Raw genomic sequence first — 19038 nt, forward strand, 5'->3', positions numbered from 1 at the left:
ATTGTTTTATATAATCACAGATCTTAATTAATGATTCAGATAACACCCATTTGTCTGTCATTCACAAAAACTTCAGAATACAAATGGTGCCACAATTATAGAGGCTGTGTGTTCACTTAATCTTTTTGCCGTTTCTATTTTGTTAAAAGCGTCTTAAATATGCTCATTCATTGGTAATGTTTAGGTGCATTTGTCTGGGCTTCATACACACAGTGTATTCAGTCAGAGGCCTGTACAGGTACAGCAGGGCTTTGGTGGTTGTTAGTTTTTGATGCTGCGGCCTGTTCGGGTGAATTGTTGTATGCAGTAGATGGATAAAGTCTTTATAACAATCTTTTCACAAATCTGTGTGTAATACTATACATACAGTATAATGTCAATGCCTATGTGTGGTACCAGTATTCCAAAATACATCAAATTGATAACCAGAAAATTACTAATCGTAATTTGCATCTATATTTTTAAAGCTTTAAAGGGAAACTAACATGACCTTAACATAATTGGAAATAGAATAGATCTACAAGGCTGACCTGTTATAGTACCAGAGAATCTCCTTTGCACCAGTACCAATGTGTTTGTTAAAGGTTTAATATGATGGTGACTATACTTGCCTATTTGCCAGTCAATACTAAAGTACATACTGGGGGTAATGGCAGACGAGGACATTTTTCAACTGTGAGAATCTGTTCTTCCCTGGTGCGATGAATCACCAAAAAAAACCTTAGCATTGGCGTCAGTCTGAATCAACTGTGGTTCGACATACAAATTGCTAAACTGCCAGAGAAGGAATATTTAGTATAATATTTGTTGCTTGTGTGTATATGCCTGCAGCAACAAATCTGTCATCACCCTTATTCTAACATGCTCCCATATTTGTCCTCTTATCATTTCAGAAGGACACATAGTATAAAATACCTATAAGATTATGATTCTTTAAAGAAAATAATATGATTTATGAGAGTTACAAAGTTAACATATATGCTTGTGTTTTTGTATTATTTAGTAACACCTGAGGCTTGGAGAGTAATGATGTCACTAAAGTCTGGCTTGTTGGCTGAAAGTACCTGGGCTTTAGATACTATCAATATCCTGCTATATGATGACAGCACTATTGCCACTTTTAATTTGTCTCAGGTAGGTTAATATTGCATTGACCAATTTATTATGTTTTTTTACACTTTTTTTTTTTTTTAAAGTGTTAGGGAGCTAGCACACAGGCAGATTCAGGGAGATTTAGTCGCCTCTTCTGCGGGGCGACAATCTCCCCGAACTGTCTTCCCCCTACCTTCCGCCTGCTATAATGAGAAAACGGCAGCACCAATGCACTTGCCGTGCTTCGATTTCCGAAGTTGCCTCATAGGAAATTTCGGTCGACTTTGGAAATCGAAGCGCCGCGAGTGCATTGGTGCTGCGGTTTTCTCATTATAGCAGGCGGAAGGCAGTTCGGGGAGATTGTCACCCCACAGAAGAGGCGATTAGTCGCCAGACGACTTAATCTCCCCGAATCTGCCGTGTGCTAGCTCCCTTACTTATTTCCCAGGAAATGCTCTGTAAAATGAGATATGTTTACATTTCTTTTTTGGTTTGTAGCCCAGTGTAAAATATGACTTAAATGAGGTATACATTTTTGGTTTTCATTAATTTGTATATGTCCTTTTTGGAACCCTGATCTAAAATATGATATGTCTGTAAATTCTATATAGTGGGAATTTCCATAGTTTGTTTTCCATTTGCTTATCATTTAGTTTGCTGTATAATAAAAGTAATTTTCAAATTAAACATGAAATCCAATTTCTTTTTCTTATTAAAGTGTTCATAGCTGTTATAAACTCTTTTAAAAATCTCAGCTGTCAATCAAATATTGTCTGCCTTTCTGGCCATTCTGGTGCACATACAAGATTCTGAGATGATGCAAGGCTTGTCTTAATAACAGTGTCCACAAAATGGTTCCTGCCTGCTTGCTATAATTATGAATTCTCAGACTGACGGAAACTAGATTCATATAATTTATATAGTGTCATTAAAGTTCATTTTGCTTGATTTATGTGAAAAATAAGATTTTGAATAAACTTTTGGGTGACGGGTGCCCTTTTTTTATTCTGAGCATGTCTAAAAGTCTTCACAAAAAAAAAGCTTCCGACAGATCAGCAGGAAGGACATTTCATATATTTATATTTCTCTGTTAAATTTTAGATGTTAAACACTTGTCTCTGCCTCTAATTTCCATTTACCATTATAATTTCATAGCAAGTACATTTAAAAATGTTTATTCATTTGTATGTAGTTTGTATTTACACAACGAGAGGCTCTGTTGTAAAGACTATGAAACCTTCTGATGTTGTAATTAAATTGTGAATTCTGTTGTATGAATATATTCTGTATCAGAACTTTGTATGACATTATAGAATTGTGAAAATATTCATATTTTTTTGTATTTGTTTGTAGCTGCCTGGATTTTTGGAACTCTTGGTGGAATATTTCAGAAAATGCCTAATTGACATCTTTGGAATACTGAAGGAATATGAAGTAGGTGAACCTGTTCAGAAAGCTCTTTCACCAACCACAGAAGATACTTATTCTGCAATGGAGGAGGATGTTTCACTTAACTATTCAGATACAGAGGAAGACGATGAGGATGAGGATGATAAAGAAGAAGAAAAGGTCTTTTCCCATCTAAATTCTGAATTGCCCATTGATTCAAGTGAAAGACCCAAACAGGCTAGTAAATTTGATAAACTGCCAATTAAAGTTGTAAAAAAGAGCAATCTTTTTGTTATTGATAGATCTGACAGACTTGGCCGTGTACAGGAATTTAATAGTGGCCTGCTTCATTGGCAACTTGGAGGGGGTGACACGACTGAGCATATTCAAACTCACTTTGAAAGCAAAATGGAAATTCCCAATAATAAGAGGACTCCACAGTCAACCAATTCTCCAATCAAGAAGAATAAAGGTCATGAGGAAAAAGTTGTAGCGGGAGATGAAGAGCAAACAGATAAAAGCATAACAGCAACCATTGATGATGTTCTTTCTGCAAGGCCAGGGGCACTGCCTGAAGATTCTAACAATGAGTTTTTACAAATCGAAAGTTGCAAGCTTCCCTTAGGAATTCACCAAGCCAATCAACATAGAAATATTACATTATTAGAAGATGAACCAAGTAGCAGAGATGACACTGCCTTGTGTACAATAGCTGAATGGAAAGACTCTTTGGCCAAACGTTGTATATGTGTTTCAAACATTATCCGTAGTTTATCATTTGTGCCTGGTAATGACACAGAGATGTCAAAACACCCAGGTTTGGTGTTGATCCTTGGGAAGCTAATACGTCTTCACCATGAGCATCCAGAGAGAAAGAGAGCTCCACAAACATATGAGAAAGATGAAGAAAACAACAAAGGGGTATCATGTACCAAGGATGAGTGGTGGTGGGATTGTCTTGAGGTTCTGAGGGAAAATACTTTGGTCACATTAGCCAATATCTCTGGACAGCTAGATTTGTCTGCTTACACAGAAAGTATCTGCTTGCCAATTTTAGATGGCTTACTACACTGGATGGTGTGTCCATCTGCAGAGGCACAGGATACCTTTCCCACTGTGGGGCCCATTTCTGTTCTTTCCCCTCAGAGACTTGTGCTGGAAACATTGTGTAAACTTAGTATACAGGACAACAATGTGGACCTTATATTAGCTACTCCACCATTCAGCCGGCAAGAGAAATTGTATGCGACTCTTGTTAGGTATGTTGGGGATCGCAAAAATCCAGTTTGTCGAGAAATGTCTGTGGCGTTGCTATCAAACCTTGCTCAGGGGGACACATTGGTAGCAAGGGCCATAGCTGTTCAGAAAGGAAGCATTGGGAACTTAATAAGCTTCCTGGAAGATGGCGCCACTATGGCCCAATACCAGCAGAGTCAGCATAACCTCATACACATTCAGCCTCCACATCTGGAGCCACCTAGCGTGGATATGATGTGTAGAGCTGCCAAGGCTTTACTGGCCATGGCCAAAGTGGAGGAAAATCAATCTGAATTCCTTTTACAGGAAGGCCGACTGCTGGATATATCTATATCAGCTGTTCTGAACTCTGTTGTTGCCTCTGTTATTTGTGATGTACTCTTTCAAATAGGGCAGTTATGACAAAAGTGTGAAGCCAAGCATGTGTGAGAAGAAAGTAGGAAGTCACATATAACTGGCTATTGTTCTGTTACTTTTATCGACTTTAGAAAGAAGAAAAAGAAAATTAATTGTTAAAAGAAAAACATTACAATAAAGATACCTGAACAAGTCTTTGCTCTGTACACCTAAGAAACTCTAAGAAATGGTTAATGAGCTGTTGAAATTAATATTTTCTGTTTGTTGTATAAGGTCATTTTTCTTTTTTGCGATCAAAAGTTGGTTGCTTCATTCAAGATTTTCATTTTGTTATTTTACTTGGCTGTTTCATGGGGTTTTTTTAGGGACAAATTAATATTCTTGTGCAAGTTTTATATTATCTAGCACCACTACAATGAAATTGTAATTTCCACTTTCAAGATAAATATATATATATATTTTTTTGTTTGTTTGTTTTTGTTTCACACACTTTTCTCAAAAGAAATTATGGCACTGAACCCAAACTTGTGTGCAATAGGACTTTTAGTGATATTGTCAGCATATTCAGACATGGGGGTCTCAGTCCAAGTATACTGTTCATATCCTTTGGAGATGTTTTATTGTCATAGGTACGGGATGAATACAAAACAGGGGCTAATGAATAAAAACAAAATAAGAAAAACCTGAACATTGGAAATACATAAAAATAAGTTAATGAGTACGCGCCAGTTCTACCATGTTTGGTATTTGTTTGACCTTCCACAGTATGAGAGTCTTTACATATTTCATAATAGTTTTTTTTTCTATTTTTTTCTACTGCCCAAGGGCTGTGATGTATATAAAAAATGTAAAGGTCTAAATATTTTCATTTGTTTTTAATTTTATAAAATGTTTAGCCTTTTCTCCCCATGATGTGGTTACAGTGAATTACCAATTTTTCAACACAATTTTTTTTGGGGTGTTTGTTTGTTTGTTTTGATGACTGATTATTCATGATCTCCACTGGCCATATGTCCACCCGAAAGGGTGAAATTTCTATATGTATAAATTAATGCTCTATTTCGGCTCAGCAGCGGGACACTTTGCTTTTTGGTCACAATGTGGAATTAGTTGCTTGCCAACTGAATTAGACAATGGTTATATTATACAGATAAAAGTGAAATTGATATTATGGATGAACATTTCTGGGGGGGTTCTCAGTGAAATAATTCAACATATTTGTATTTCAAGGAACTGTAGTTAAAAAAAAAAAAAGAAAATGAAAAAAAACTTGTAAATTCCTCCTTTTCCTCTGGCTTAATGAATATCATTTATTCAGTATAAAATCTTTATACTATATGTTCCACATGTTAAGAATAAATGTACATTAAATCTTGTTAAGCACTGTGCTGGGTGTTTTTGAATTTTTGTTTGGTTGATTTATTGAAATATAAGTATAATATTTAAAATTGTATTCACATAAAGACATGAAGCATCAGAATTTTTAATTTGCCATCTTAATCTTTGCTGGAGTCCGTCCAAGAATACAGGCGCTGGTTGCTCATTTATGCACAATATCATGTCAATGAACCTACCATGTTAAAATGAATGTGTTTACAGAGTCAGTCAGTCGGTCCCTTTGTCACCCCTTCCCCCCCCCCTCAGCCTTTACCTTCTTCTTGCTCATTGTTTCTTCTGCGATCGGATAGGGGGAAGCCAGGAAGGAGCTTAGGTAAGTGGCTCTGCCAGACATGGAGACGGGTCTGGGTTGGCGTGGCCCACTGGTTTTTTTTCCAGTTTGCCGCTGGCCCAGGCCCACCTGAATATATTATAGCAGTAAAACTAGCTTGCCGTGATTGGTTAACAATTTGTTTCTGTTTTTTGTGTTAGTTATACAGGTATGAGATCTATTGTCCAGAATGCTTGGACCTGGGTGTTGCTGGTTAAGGAATGTTTTCATACTTTTGATTGTCATACCTTCAGTCGGTTAAAAATCATTTCAAAATTAAATAAACACAATAGGATTATTTTGCCACCAATATGGATTCATGCAGCTAAAGGTGGCCATACACGGGCCAATAAAAGCTGCCGACAGACCGAGTCAGCAGCTTATTGGCCCGTGTATGGGGGCCCCCGACGGGCTTCCCCAATCGAGATCTGGCCGAAAGTCGGCCAGATCTCGATCGGATGGGATTAAAAATCCCGCCGGATCGTGGCGACATCTGTTCGTTGATGCGGTCCCGCGATCCGACCGCCCGTTTGCGAACGCTAAGATCCGATCGTTGGGCCCTAGGGCCCACAATCGGATCAGCCCGATATTGCCCACCTCAAGGTGGGCATATCGGAGGGAGATCCGCTCGTTTGGCGACATCGCCAAACGAGCGGATCTCTCCATGTATGGGGACCTTTAGTTACCATTAAGTACCAGGTACTGTTTTATTATTACAGAGGAAAAGGACATTTTTAAAAGTAAGAATTATTTGCTGGCTATCCTGTAATTTGGATCTTTCTGGATAATGGATCCTGTATGTATATATATATATATATATATATATATATATATATATCTATAACCCACTAAGCCTCCATTATAGGTTATACAATTTCCAGAAACAACTTTTCCATTTTTCAACTGTTCATTTTACTTAATTTGTGTTCAGAATAATAGCAGTGTGTTCAAAAAAGTGAATAAAGCTCAAAATCCTTATTAGCTTTTATTTTCATACATGCAACTGCATTGGGAACACTGCATATTCTATTCCATGTAGAAAAATTTATCAAATTTGTGTTATTCCTTTACAGAAAGTGAAGAAAAGGGAATATTAGGAGGTTCCAAAAAATAGCAGTGTCTGCATTCTTCTTTACTCATTCACTGTATAAACTGAAAAATGTTTTAAGATTTAGTTTTCCTTTGAATCACTAATATTTAGTTGTATAACCACTGAAAACTGCTGCACATCTGTGTAAAGGTGGCCATACACGGGCCGATTAAAGCTGCCGGCAGACCAAGTCGGCAGCTTATTGGCCCATGTATGGGGGCCCCCCGACGGGCTTCCCCGATCGAGATCTGGTCGAAAGTCGGCCAGATCTCGATCGGATGGGACAAAAAATCCCATCGGATTGTGGCCGCATCTGTTTGTTGATGCGGTCCCGCGATCCGACTACCCGTTCCCCATGCGTTAGGATCCGATCGTTGGGCCCTAGGGCCCACGATCGGATCGGCCCGATATTGCCACAAGTCTTCACACTGTACTGTGGCTTGAATTCAGTGTTTGAGGGTTGTCTGACAAACTGTCCCCTAGACCCAAAAAGAACAATCTTGCTTTCATCAGTCCACAAAATATTTCGCCATTTCTCTTTAGGCCAGTCAATGTGTTCTTTGGCAAATTGTAACCTCCTCAGTATGTTTTTTTTTTCTTTTTTTCAACAATGGGACTTTGCGGGCGGATTCTTCACATAGGCATCTTTTAATTGTAACAGTACTCACACGTAACTTTAGACCTTCTTTGATCTTCCTGGAGTCTTTGCCATTTTGAATATACTTCTATCCTTTCAAATGGTAGTTTTTGGCATTCTTCCATGTCTTTAAGTTTTGTTTGCCATTTTAAAGCATTTCAGATCATTTTAGCTGAGCAGCCTATTATTTTCTGCACTTTATATCTTTTCCCCTCTCCAACTTTTTAATCAAAGTACACTGTTCTTCTGAACAATGTCTGGAACGACCCATTTTTCAGATAGAGGTGCACTATAACCAGCATGTATAACATTTGCCCTTAAATAAGGGCTGTGTTTTTCACAGAATGAATGACCTCACTAACTGAACTCCACACTGCTATTATTTTGAACACCGAATCAGCAGCATGCATGTCATGACTGTTGGGTCTGTTGGTTTTCTATTACTCTACTACACCTACTAGTAAATTATTTGCCATGTAGAAATATAATTTCTACCTTAGATTAGCCTGATATTCCAAGCATTATTGTCTATATCACAAGCAGACATTTTGATATCTAAAATGCATAGGAAACGCAGGCTGAGAAAAGCAGATGATCCAAATTCCAGAACCCACCAGCACACCCTGGCCTCTCCAGCAAAAGTTGGCCCGGTGCACAGTCAGAAGGGATCGGCGAAGGGGCCCGCCCCTGAAACGTTACATTGTAATAAACACGCAGGGCTTTGCCCGCATGCATCGAGCTCTGAGTGCCAGTTCTTCTTTTAAAAGCAGATGATCCACCATGTGTGACTCTGTCCTTAAAGTGCTTTCTAGAGTTCCTTCTGCTAGGGATTGTAAATATTAGGGTAGTTACTGGTGCTAGTTTTGCTGCCATTAAATGTTTTTTGAGTTTTTTTGTGCGTTTCATTCATTAACCTGTAGTAACCCATAAAAATAAAATATATAGTACAGTCATCACATCTTTTACTTTTAGTTTACTTTATTCATATTCTTATATATCTTTTTGATCATCTAACTTCAAACAGTGCCTTTGTTTGTGTGTTACATTATAGATCTTGGTGGCAAAGTCATTTTCAACTTTTCTTATTGCATTTTCCATTGCTATTTGTTAAAGACCCACTGTCAGCAATAGATTATTGTCTTTGTTATTGTTGGAAATGGATAATAGAAATTGATTTACTTTTGACAAAGTAATAGTTACTTTCCGGTATCATATATTTCCGTGTTATGATTCTGTTTTATTCTCATTTAGGTTGAGTGCACACGAGGCTCAGGTTCAGCTCCTCTCCAACAGCATTTTGACCTTCTGACCCTCCTTTGCCACAGCTCAGATATTTTCCGACCTGCACCCACTTGAACCTGCCTGTTTTCAACCCAGGCCCGACCAGGCTCGAGGTTGAGAAGAGAAGTCACGTCCCAGACCCACCTGCTCCCTAGCTGACATCATAGATAACGTCATAGGGGCAGGCTCCAGAAATTTCACAAACAATGAGAGAGCTCAGCTGCAAGAAAATTTGTGCTGTGTCAAGTACTACTTGCACCCAAACGAGACCCGATGTCCAGGCCCAGTTTGTATCCCAAACCCATCTGACTCGTGGGTAAACCCATGGTTTGTTAAGGTTTCAGCCTCGCCATACATAGTTACATAGTTAAATTGGGTTGAAAAAAGACAAAGTCCATCAAGTTCAGCCCCTCCAAATGAAAACCCAGCAAACATACACACACCCCTCCCTACTTTTAATTAAATTCTATATACCCATACCTATACTAACTATAGAGCTTAGTATCACAATAGCCTTTGATATTGTCTTTCCAAAAAATCATCCAAGCCATTCTTAAAGGCATTAACTGAATCAGCATCACAACATCACCCAGCAGTGCATTCCACAACCTCACGGTCCTGACTGTGAAGAACCCCCTACGTTGCTTCAAATGAAAGTTCTTTTCTTCTAGTCTAAAGGGGTGGCCTCTGGTACGGTGATCCACTTTATGGGTAAAAAGGTCCCCTGCTATTTGTCTATAATGTCCTTTAATGTATTTGTAAAGTGTAATCATGTTCCCTTGCAAGCGCATTTTTTCCAGAGAAAACAACCCCAACCTTGACAGTCTACCCTCATAATTTAAGTCTTCCATCCCGGCAACCAAATTAGTTGCAAGTCTCTGCACTCTCTCCAGCTCATTTATATCTCTCTTAAGGACTGGAGTCCAAAACTGCACTGCATACTCCAGATGAGGTCTTACCAGGGACCTATAATGAGGCATAATTATGTTTTCATCCCTTGAGTTAATGCCCTTTTTTATGCAAGACAGAACTTTATTTGCTTTAGTAGCCACAGAATGGCACTGCCCAGAATTAGACAACTTGTTATCTACAAAAAACCCTAGATCCTTCTCATTTAAGGAAACTCCCAACACACTGCCATTTAGTGTATAACTTGCATTTATATTATTTTTGCCAAAGTGCATAGCCTTGCATTTATCAACATTGAACCTCATTTTCCAGTTTGCTGCCCAGTTTTCCAACTTAGACACTGTGCAAAGTGGCAGCATCCTGCATGGAACCTACAGTTCTGCACAATTTAGTATCATCTGCAAAAATAGAAACAGTACTTTCAATGCCCACCTCCAGGTCATTAATAAACAAGTTGAAAAGCAAGGGACCTAGTACAGAGCCTTGCGGTACTCCACTAACAACACTGGTCCAATTAGAAAATGTTCCATTTACCACCACCCTTTGTAGTCTTTTAGCCAGTTCTCTATCCAGGTACAAATACTATGTTCCAGGCCAACATTCCTTAATTTAACCAGTAACCACCTGTGTGGCACTGTATCAAATGCTTTCGCAAAGTCTAAGTATATCACATCCACTGCCATCCCAGAACCGAGGTCTCTACTTACCTTCTTATAAAAAGAAATTAAGTTAGTCTGGCAAGATCTATTACGCATAAAACCATGCTGGCACAAACTCATAGTATTATGATTTGCTGTGAAGTCCAGTATCTTATCCTTTATTAACCCTTCGAAAAGCTTTCCTACCACTGACGTCAGACTAACTGGCCTATAGTTTTGAGGCCATCATTGCTAGGGAGGGTCCCTTCCCCTGGGATTGGTTGAAGCTTCCCCCTAGGTTATTCAGTGCAAAGTTCAGGGAGGACTGGAGTCACCTCACTGTGCAGTATTCTTGCACACTGGGGTTTAAATTCCAGGGCACAGGACACTTCATGATTCCATGCCACTGCTACAGGCAAATGACAACATGCAAAACCAACAGATAAGCTGAGCAAATAAAGAGTGTTTATTGCATTGCTAAAAATATACTCACTGTATATAACATGCTTATTTATAAGCTTACCAACTAGCATAGAGATGCTGTCTATCTGTTTGGTGTATCCTTAAAAAATCCTGAGCTTCAATATTTGTTGGTGAAAAAAAGATGCAACATTACCAGAGATTTTCAAACCCAATAAATATTTATATAACGAGTCAACATTTGTAAGTGACTCAAGCTTAGCTGCTAATGGCATTTATATTTCCTTAAATGTGTTTCATCAATCCGTTTCTTAAGCAAATCTGGTCAATTACAGTTTTCATGTTTTTATTCAGTGACACCATTTTCCCTGCCATAATGTAGCACTGGATCAATGTACAGTTCTTCACAGGCAAAGCGAATCTGCTGAGATTGGATCATCACAAGTTGTAATCATCAGGTGGCCACTGTCTGCCATGTAAGAAGGTTAAAAAAAAGTCCCTGCCATGTTTGCCTTTGTTGTCTTCCTGATAATTTATGCATAGAAAGCATTACTTTTATATGAAACTGTGCAACATACAGTACTTCAGCTATAAAGTGTATATATAAGAAAATATATTATAATCTTACACATATACATTCAACTTGGGTTGCCTAGTTAAAAAGCCAAGTTTATATTGCCCAAAACTAATATATAGTTTTCTTAAGTCTTTCCCATTCCCTGGTACTGTGTGCTAGTGAAGTGCAGGCCAGCCAAAAACCCACAGGATCCACAGGTTTACCCCTGCATTGGGGCAGGTACAATCTGGGTTTCTCGGGTTGAGTTCTTCCCTCCCCAAACACAACCTTCCATTGCCAGCTTCTGCTCCGGCAGCCTCTATTTATAGGCACTAGCCTGCTCTGCTCACTTTCATGACATCAGAGATGGGTGGGTTGGGCACGGGTCTATAAACAGAGCTGCTGTACTGACTTGGGTTGGGTGAGGGTCCATTTTTTGTTGATCCACACATTACTACTGTGTGCCACCGCCAAGCTTCTTATCTAATATAGTACTCTTTTTAGTCCGATTCGAAACAGGATAGAATACTGGTTTATGATCGTAAATACTCACCAAGTATGGTGTGAGGTGTACATGCCCAAGATCTTCAGCAAAGGGTGCTAAGTCTAAAGAAAAAACGTGAATAGACACCCATGGAATCCCATCAAGACAGGCTTTTTTTTTTAGTCCCTTTTCATTTCTGATTTCCCTAAATGTTTACCCTCATGTTCTTAAATTGTTTTATTGCTCCCGTTATCTAGGTCCAAAAGCTACATTCTTTTAGCAAAGTGGGTAATTTTTATCCCCATAGTTTACCGTAATTGTTTTTTATTTTAAAAATTGAATATGCAGGAAAGGAGAATCAGTCTTCAAGCTACAAAGTAAGAGGTGGTGGGTATTAGAAATATATATGGTGCACAGGACTCCAGGGGTGGGTCCTGGACAGCAGGTATATTTCCCCTTTATTCAGGTACCTGGAGGGTGCACAGCAGGGCTAATTACTGCAGCAGTGCAGGAGTTAAGAGAGCCCTGAGAGTTCAGGAAGGGGGTTGGTAGACACACGTGAGGTCTGCACGAGGGAAGTGTGTTTGGGAACTGCTCTCCTGACTGGGAGTTCAACATTTTGCAAGGCTAGGTGAGCCTGATCCCTGAATGGGAAGATGAACTGTTTAATTTGTCAGTTTTGCTGAGCATGAAAGCCAATGTTAATTTATGCTAAAAACTGTGTATAAACTGCCATTTTTACCTGCTGAAGATACAGTCTGTTTAAGTTGTCATTTGTACCTGCTGAAGATACTGCTTGTTTAAGTTTGACTACGAAATAAAAGGACATTTATACTATTATTGTGTTGTGGCCGTAGTGCATGGGCGATCCCTCTCCCCCTGAACTTTACAATGGACACAGTACCTGTTGTTCAGAATGATTGGGCCCTGGGGTTTTCCACATAAGGGATATTTCTGTAATTTGGATCTCCCAACCTTATATCTGCTAAATAAATAATTTAAACATGAAATAAACCTAACAGGATTGGTTTAAGTCCATTTGTTATATCTTAGTTATGATCAAGAACAAGGTACTGCTTTATTATTACAGAAAAGAAAATCATTTTTAAATAATTATTGGATTAAAATTACCTCCCCGTATTTTGGAGCTTTCTGGATAATGGATTTAAGGAGAACAGATCCCATACCTGTAAGTAAACATGCAATGCAGTGTAACATACTGGAGATTGAAATGTTGCAAAGGCAAACCTAACGACATATAAAAATGGAATAGAGAATTTTGTTGATATACTAGCTTTTGTTCCCTAGCAAGAGGTCTAGAAAGATGGACCATTAACTAATGAAGATGGGTCAACTTTTATCTTTTTCACACAAAAGTAGTATTTGTCTAATGCTGTCGCGCTCTAGCAATGAAAAGTGCCCATCAAAACACTTGAAATTACCTGTCTTCCATTGTAATATAAAAGTATGGTAAACACTACATACTGCAAATGCTGGCTGTGACAGGTAGCCTCTGACTTGGAAAAACCAGAGTGCTTCTGGGCATAATCTCTCATTGTCAGACCATCTGCATTATCCATATTTATCACATCTGTTGTATCTCTGGCCTGAAAGGGTTTAAGGTTTTTTATGTTTATTGTTGATATGAGAACCTTATTAAAACATTTTTCACAATATAAGCATATCATGTATGTGGACTCTTCTGTTTTCAGACAAGCATACCATCAAGAGACTGAACCGAATAACTGATGCTGTTGTTCTTGGGGGGTTTGTTATATGTATTCTAACTGGTGGAGCCATATTTTGACTTAAGTGCTTTTTGTAAAAATAATAATTTGCCTACATGTCTGTGAAGGTTCTTATTTATCCAGGCCATGCTATATCTATAGTAATAAGTCAAATCAACTGGACTTGTATATTTTTTTTATTTTCTCTCTCTTGTTTTTTTTTTTGACATTTTGTTAGTCATCCTACTGGCTTTCTCAATTCAGAATGACATTTACCAAATATTTATAATTATATACCCTGGAATCTTACTCCCATCAGCATAATCTGTTTAGAATAACCAGCATGAGGTCAGAGCTCAGAAGGTAAAGTATTGATTGTATTAGCATGATTGGAGCTGTGAGGTCCAGGGAGAGCTGCTAAAACACCATTGTATGTGGCAGACAAAAGGTGTCACACTCCTCCAGCCTCTGTTCAACCTTGGTTTTCACATATATGGCTTCTTTTGACACCTCTTTTGAACCAATCCTCCTCCCGGTCCAGTGAATTTGGCTTCAAACGTGTGTCCTTTTTCTTTTAGATGTAAGTACTCAGCAGAGTCCTGACCAGAGAAGCTGGCTGTTCTCCATATCTCCATATGTGCACTGCTATAGGGCCTAAACCCTGAATGTTCTGAAATACCCAGAGTAAAGAAAGTAGTACCCAAGAGCACAACAATTCCATCAAAGTGTGTTCATTGCAGGAATGCCATGCACTACATGTTTCAGCCCAATAGCCTTCCTCGGGTGCGTAAAATAAATGGCATAACAAACCACCGTTAAAACCATTCACCTCACCAACAGCTGTTGTAAACTTATTGGTGAGGTGAAGGTTTTAAATGGTGGTTTATGTCATTTATTTTAGGCACCTGAGGAAGGCTATTGGGCTGAAACATGTAGTGCATGGCATTCCTGCAATAAACACACTTTGATGGAGTTGTGCTCTTGGGTACTACTGATGGAATAAGAGTTGTGCTTTTTTGAATCACATACGGGAGTTGCAGCCTGTTGAGAGGCACCATAACGCACCAGATGAAAGAACAAGTCTGCTTCCATTAAAGAAGACGCGTAACGCTAAACATATTCTCCATGAACCACTCTTGGAGATCCACCACTTTTTGGGAGGGACAATATACAACCACAGTAAAAGAGATAATCAGCCACACTGAAACTCCAGTGTGTGGAGAGTTTATCCTCTGTTTTGATTCCACTCCAGTATCAACAATTTATGCAGGTAGCATAGTAGATATGTTATTTATCTTTGATTAGTAGTAGAAGTACTTTTCAATTCTTCTGTTTCTATTACATTTTTCTTGTGAGTAACCCAGGGAACTTTGAGTTTTCAACACCCGTGAGCTCCAACTGAAGTAGATCTTTTTTTTAATTTACAGAATTGTATGTATGCAGCATTATTATATCCTGCATAACATGTTCAATCACCTTTAGCTTTAAGGTTTAATCATCAGAATTGTAGCTAATTGACATTTATCAAAGTATTCAAATCCATCATATAGTATTATGAAGGTAATCTCAAAAACCACAGCACATTTATTTTATGAGGTTTATTTTACCTGCCTTGCCATTAAGCATCAACAAATAAGCAAAAATTGTGCTTGCAATAAATATTCCTTGCAAGTTCTCCTGGGATTTGTTTGAGACTTCTAAAGCAAGCTTTCTCCTAGCAAAGGCGCGAGGGACAGAAGGTCAAATCGAATAAAACTATCTTTATAAACGAATAATTATATGCTATTCTGCTCAGCAGGGAGACCACTTCAGAGAAATAAGCACATCTAGGTTTACATCTTGCAATGCAGCAAGAACCCCATAAAAAGCATAAGCGTTAAATTACTCGCTATTGATTCACTCGTACCTTCAGGGCTGATGTTTCTCTTTTTTTAAAGACCGTGGACCTTGGAGATTTCAGACTGTAAATGAATAATCACTGTTTGAAAGCACTGTGTTAAATGACAACATATTCTGTTACCTGTGTCTGCAGAGAACCTGGGCCAAGGTGAATAGTATTATATTTACAGGTATGGGACCTGTTATCCTGAATGCTCAGGGGCTATAGTTTTCTGGATAACTTTCAAATAAATGTAATATAAATAAGTGTAAAAAAATCCGAGCGGATTTGATCGGAGTAGCAGAAAATATTGAGATAAATTCTGACTTTGATAAATAACCCTCTTAGTGTTTTTCTAAATGTTTCACCATTCATCTGAGTGGCTTCTTCTGTTCAACTGAAGTGGTAGGGGATTCCCCAGCATTTAAACCTTTGAGAGTAGTAAAGTCACAGACATCCAATCACAATGGTTCCATTGAACAGTAAGGTGTTGGCTGAAACTCACAGATGTGTGAAAGTGTGATCCAGTAACAATGGTTCCATGATTTTCATTGAAGCAGGCTTGAGTCTTTAGCAAGCGATGTCAGAGCCTTCCTCTCCTGCCTGTTGGAAGGTAGAGCTTTAGCATTAGCTAGGTCTCTCTTAACCCTGTTGCTCGCCCATCTGTCCCTCCCCTCTCCTCTTTCCCTCCCCTGCCCTTACGTTTCCCCTTTCGTAGCCCTCCCCAATCTTATGGCACGCTCGGCTCGGGAAACAAGAGGGGAAAGAACAGCATGCAGTGCGTGCTGCTAAAAATTTTTGGACTTCCCTGAAAAGTCATGTGATTATTTCTTATTCAGTTCAATCGGGTACTTGGATCAGCTGAATTAGAATCCTGCAGAAGATGGCTGAATCCCAAACTTGAATTCTGGATTCAGTGCATCCCTAATCTTATCACACCCAGATATACTGTAAGTTGGGTGTGATCTATGCACAGTAAATCATATGAAACAATTACGTGAGCCTCTCAATAAGTAAAAAGGCAGTTGTTAATAAAAAGTTACATTTTTTTTGGATATGATAAATAGCCTGAGCAATCGCCCCATGCACAAGCCAATCAGCTGTCAACTAGGCCTAGAGGGACCATAGGCCTAGTTGCCAACTTTACAGACAAAATTGGTTAAGGTTTTCTGTATCATCTCTAAGTCTGAGAAGAGGAATGTGAAATGTATGAAAGAGGTAAATCAGTTTGGGTAGGAGAGCTATATTGATAGTATCTTCCTAGCCCCAATAAGATATATTGTGATTATTGCAAAGCTTAAAGGGGAACTATCCTGAAATTAAAATTTAATATAAGCTTCCGCATACTGAAGTAAGATACTTTCTAAATACAATCAATTAAAAATTCTGCATTGTTTCTGAAATAATCCTGTACATCTTTACTATTCCTCTCTCAGCATCTGTTTCTCCTCATTCTCTCTTCGTGCAGCAGTTGGGTGTCAGATGAATGATCCAATATAGGGGGGCTCCCTTTCCTAGCAGATGTATTAGAGCTCATTCAAATAACCGATTCCAATACAAACAAAATCTAACAGAACAACTGTCTTTTTGACAAATTCTGCATGTAGAGAGACATGGGGGTAAATTTATCAAAGAGTGAAGTTCCGCCACTAGAGTGAAAATTCCGCAGCTCTCAATTCATTTCTATGAGATTTTTATAGGTGTATTTATCAATGGGTGAAAGTGAAAGTTCACCCTTTGATAAATACACCTATAAATATCCCATAGAAATGAATGGAGAGTGGCGGAATTTCACTCTAGTGGCGGAACTTCACTATTAACTTCACTCTTTGATAAATATACCCCATGATGTCTGGGGATTTTAATAGAGTGAGCTCTAATACATCTTCTAGGCAAAAGGACCCCCCACATGATATGTTGGATCATTCATCTGACACCCAACTGCTGAATGAAGACAGAATGAGGAGAAACAGATGCTGGGAGAGGAATAGTGAAGATAAACTTGATTATTTCAGAAACAATGCAGAATTTTTAATTAATTGTATTTAGAAAGTTTCTTATTTTAGTATGCTGAAGCGAATATAACATTTTAATTTTTGCGATAGTTCCCCTTTAATTGAAATTAAGGTGGATACGTTTAATCTGGACAGTTAAGTGTCCACGCACAGGCTACTCAAAATTATCCCTGATTTAAAGTTGTTTACAGAGGATCAATATTTGTCCATATTGTTCTAGTAGATTGTTTTAATTTGATTTTTTTCTTTTTAAGGAACATGAGGGGAATGGTAAGGCTACAACTGAATAAACAGGTTTGTGTCTGGATCTCACCAGTACCCTGAGTGTTTGATGGTAAAGTTGAATAAAAGTGGCCATACATTGGCAGATATCGGTCCTTTAGAATGATTCGGCAGCTTATCTGCCCATGTGTGGGGACTTCCGACGGGTCCCCCCAATCGATATCAGGCCAAAAATTGGCCTGATATTGATCGGGCAGGTTTGATTTTTCCTGCAATTGAGGACCACATCGGTTAGTTGATACGACCCATTGGTGCCCATTCTCTTAGTTGTAATACAGTAAGATAGATCCATAGCCACTGCTTCATTAGAGAATTTTATTATAAATATTATATAACAATATAAGAGTTAAAGGTAATTTTCATATTTAGTCTAAACGTTCATGGTAATCTAATAGGATCTTCTGGTAGGAAACCTTTAGCAGATCTTGCATATTTTCAGAACCATTATTATTGTGAAATCTTATTGCATAGTTCTGGAAGATGAAGAGTTTTATCCCGATTTGGCCAGGATTCTGCCTTTTTCAGCAGGATTTGGATTCAGCCGAATCCTTCTGTCTAGATGAATCCAAATCCTAATTTCCATATGCAAATTAGGGGCGGGGAGGGAAATTGCGTTACTTTTTGTCACAAAACAAGGAAGTAAAAAAAAAATGTCTCCTTCCCACCCCTAATTTACATGTGCAAATTAGGATTCAGATTTGGTTCGTTATTCGGCCAAATCTTTTGCGAAGGATTCGGGGCATCCCTAATCCCGATAGGGTTCCATGACTTGCCTCCAATGTTCCATGGAATGTTCTGCAATTGAGAGTGAAGGAAAACTGTCCACACAGTTTGAAATCAATATGTATTAGTTATTATGATTGGCACATAAATGTAAAAACAAGGGGTAGTAAAGGAGGCATGAATATGGAAAGAGGAAATGTTGCAAAATTCTATATGAAGTTTTTCTGCCATTTAGGCGCATTCTTTAGGTTGGTTTAGAAATCTTGCACTGGCTATTATAGAAATCATTTTTGAGACTGGTGGATGGTCCAGTGTCCACTCCAATGGCACCAGAAGCAGAACATTGGTTATCCCAAAGACTTGGATAAATCAATATTTCAAATAAGAGACCCTATAAGCCTCACAATTTCTCCTCTAAAAAGACTACAGTTCCGCCCTCTGTTTCAATATTATTGACTTCCAAGTTGACACTAGGGTTGCCACCTTTTCATAAATGTTCTACAGGTGGTGGGGCATGAACAAAAGGGGACAGGCCATGCCACGTCTCAGTGATGGCCAGAAGGAGGAGAACCGTTTTCAGCAGATTTGGGGCAG

The 19038-nt window shown here is 38.6% G+C and overlaps 1 protein-coding gene across 7 annotated transcripts in view; it reads left to right on the forward strand.

Moving 5' to 3' along the window:
• Window positions 1-5479, forward strand: part of arid1b.S (AT-rich interaction domain 1B S homeolog) — a 237567-nt gene extending 232088 nt beyond the window's left edge. For all 7 annotated transcript variants that reach the window (XM_041564452.1, XM_041564455.1, XM_041564453.1 and 4 more), the window contains 2 exons: window positions 1004-1134; window positions 2446-5479. In XM_041564452.1, coding sequence (XP_041420386.1) covers window positions 1004-1134; window positions 2446-4140 — 1826 coding nt within the window. In that variant the 3' untranslated portion in view covers window positions 4141-5479. The remainder of the gene's footprint in view (window positions 1-1003; window positions 1135-2445) is intronic.
• Window positions 5480-19038: the final 13559 nt, after the last annotated feature.

This window comes from Xenopus laevis, chromosome 5S, assembly GCF_017654675.1.
Source record: "Xenopus laevis strain J_2021 chromosome 5S, Xenopus_laevis_v10.1, whole genome shotgun sequence".
NCBI lineage: Eukaryota > Metazoa > Chordata > Amphibia > Anura > Pipidae > Xenopus > Xenopus laevis.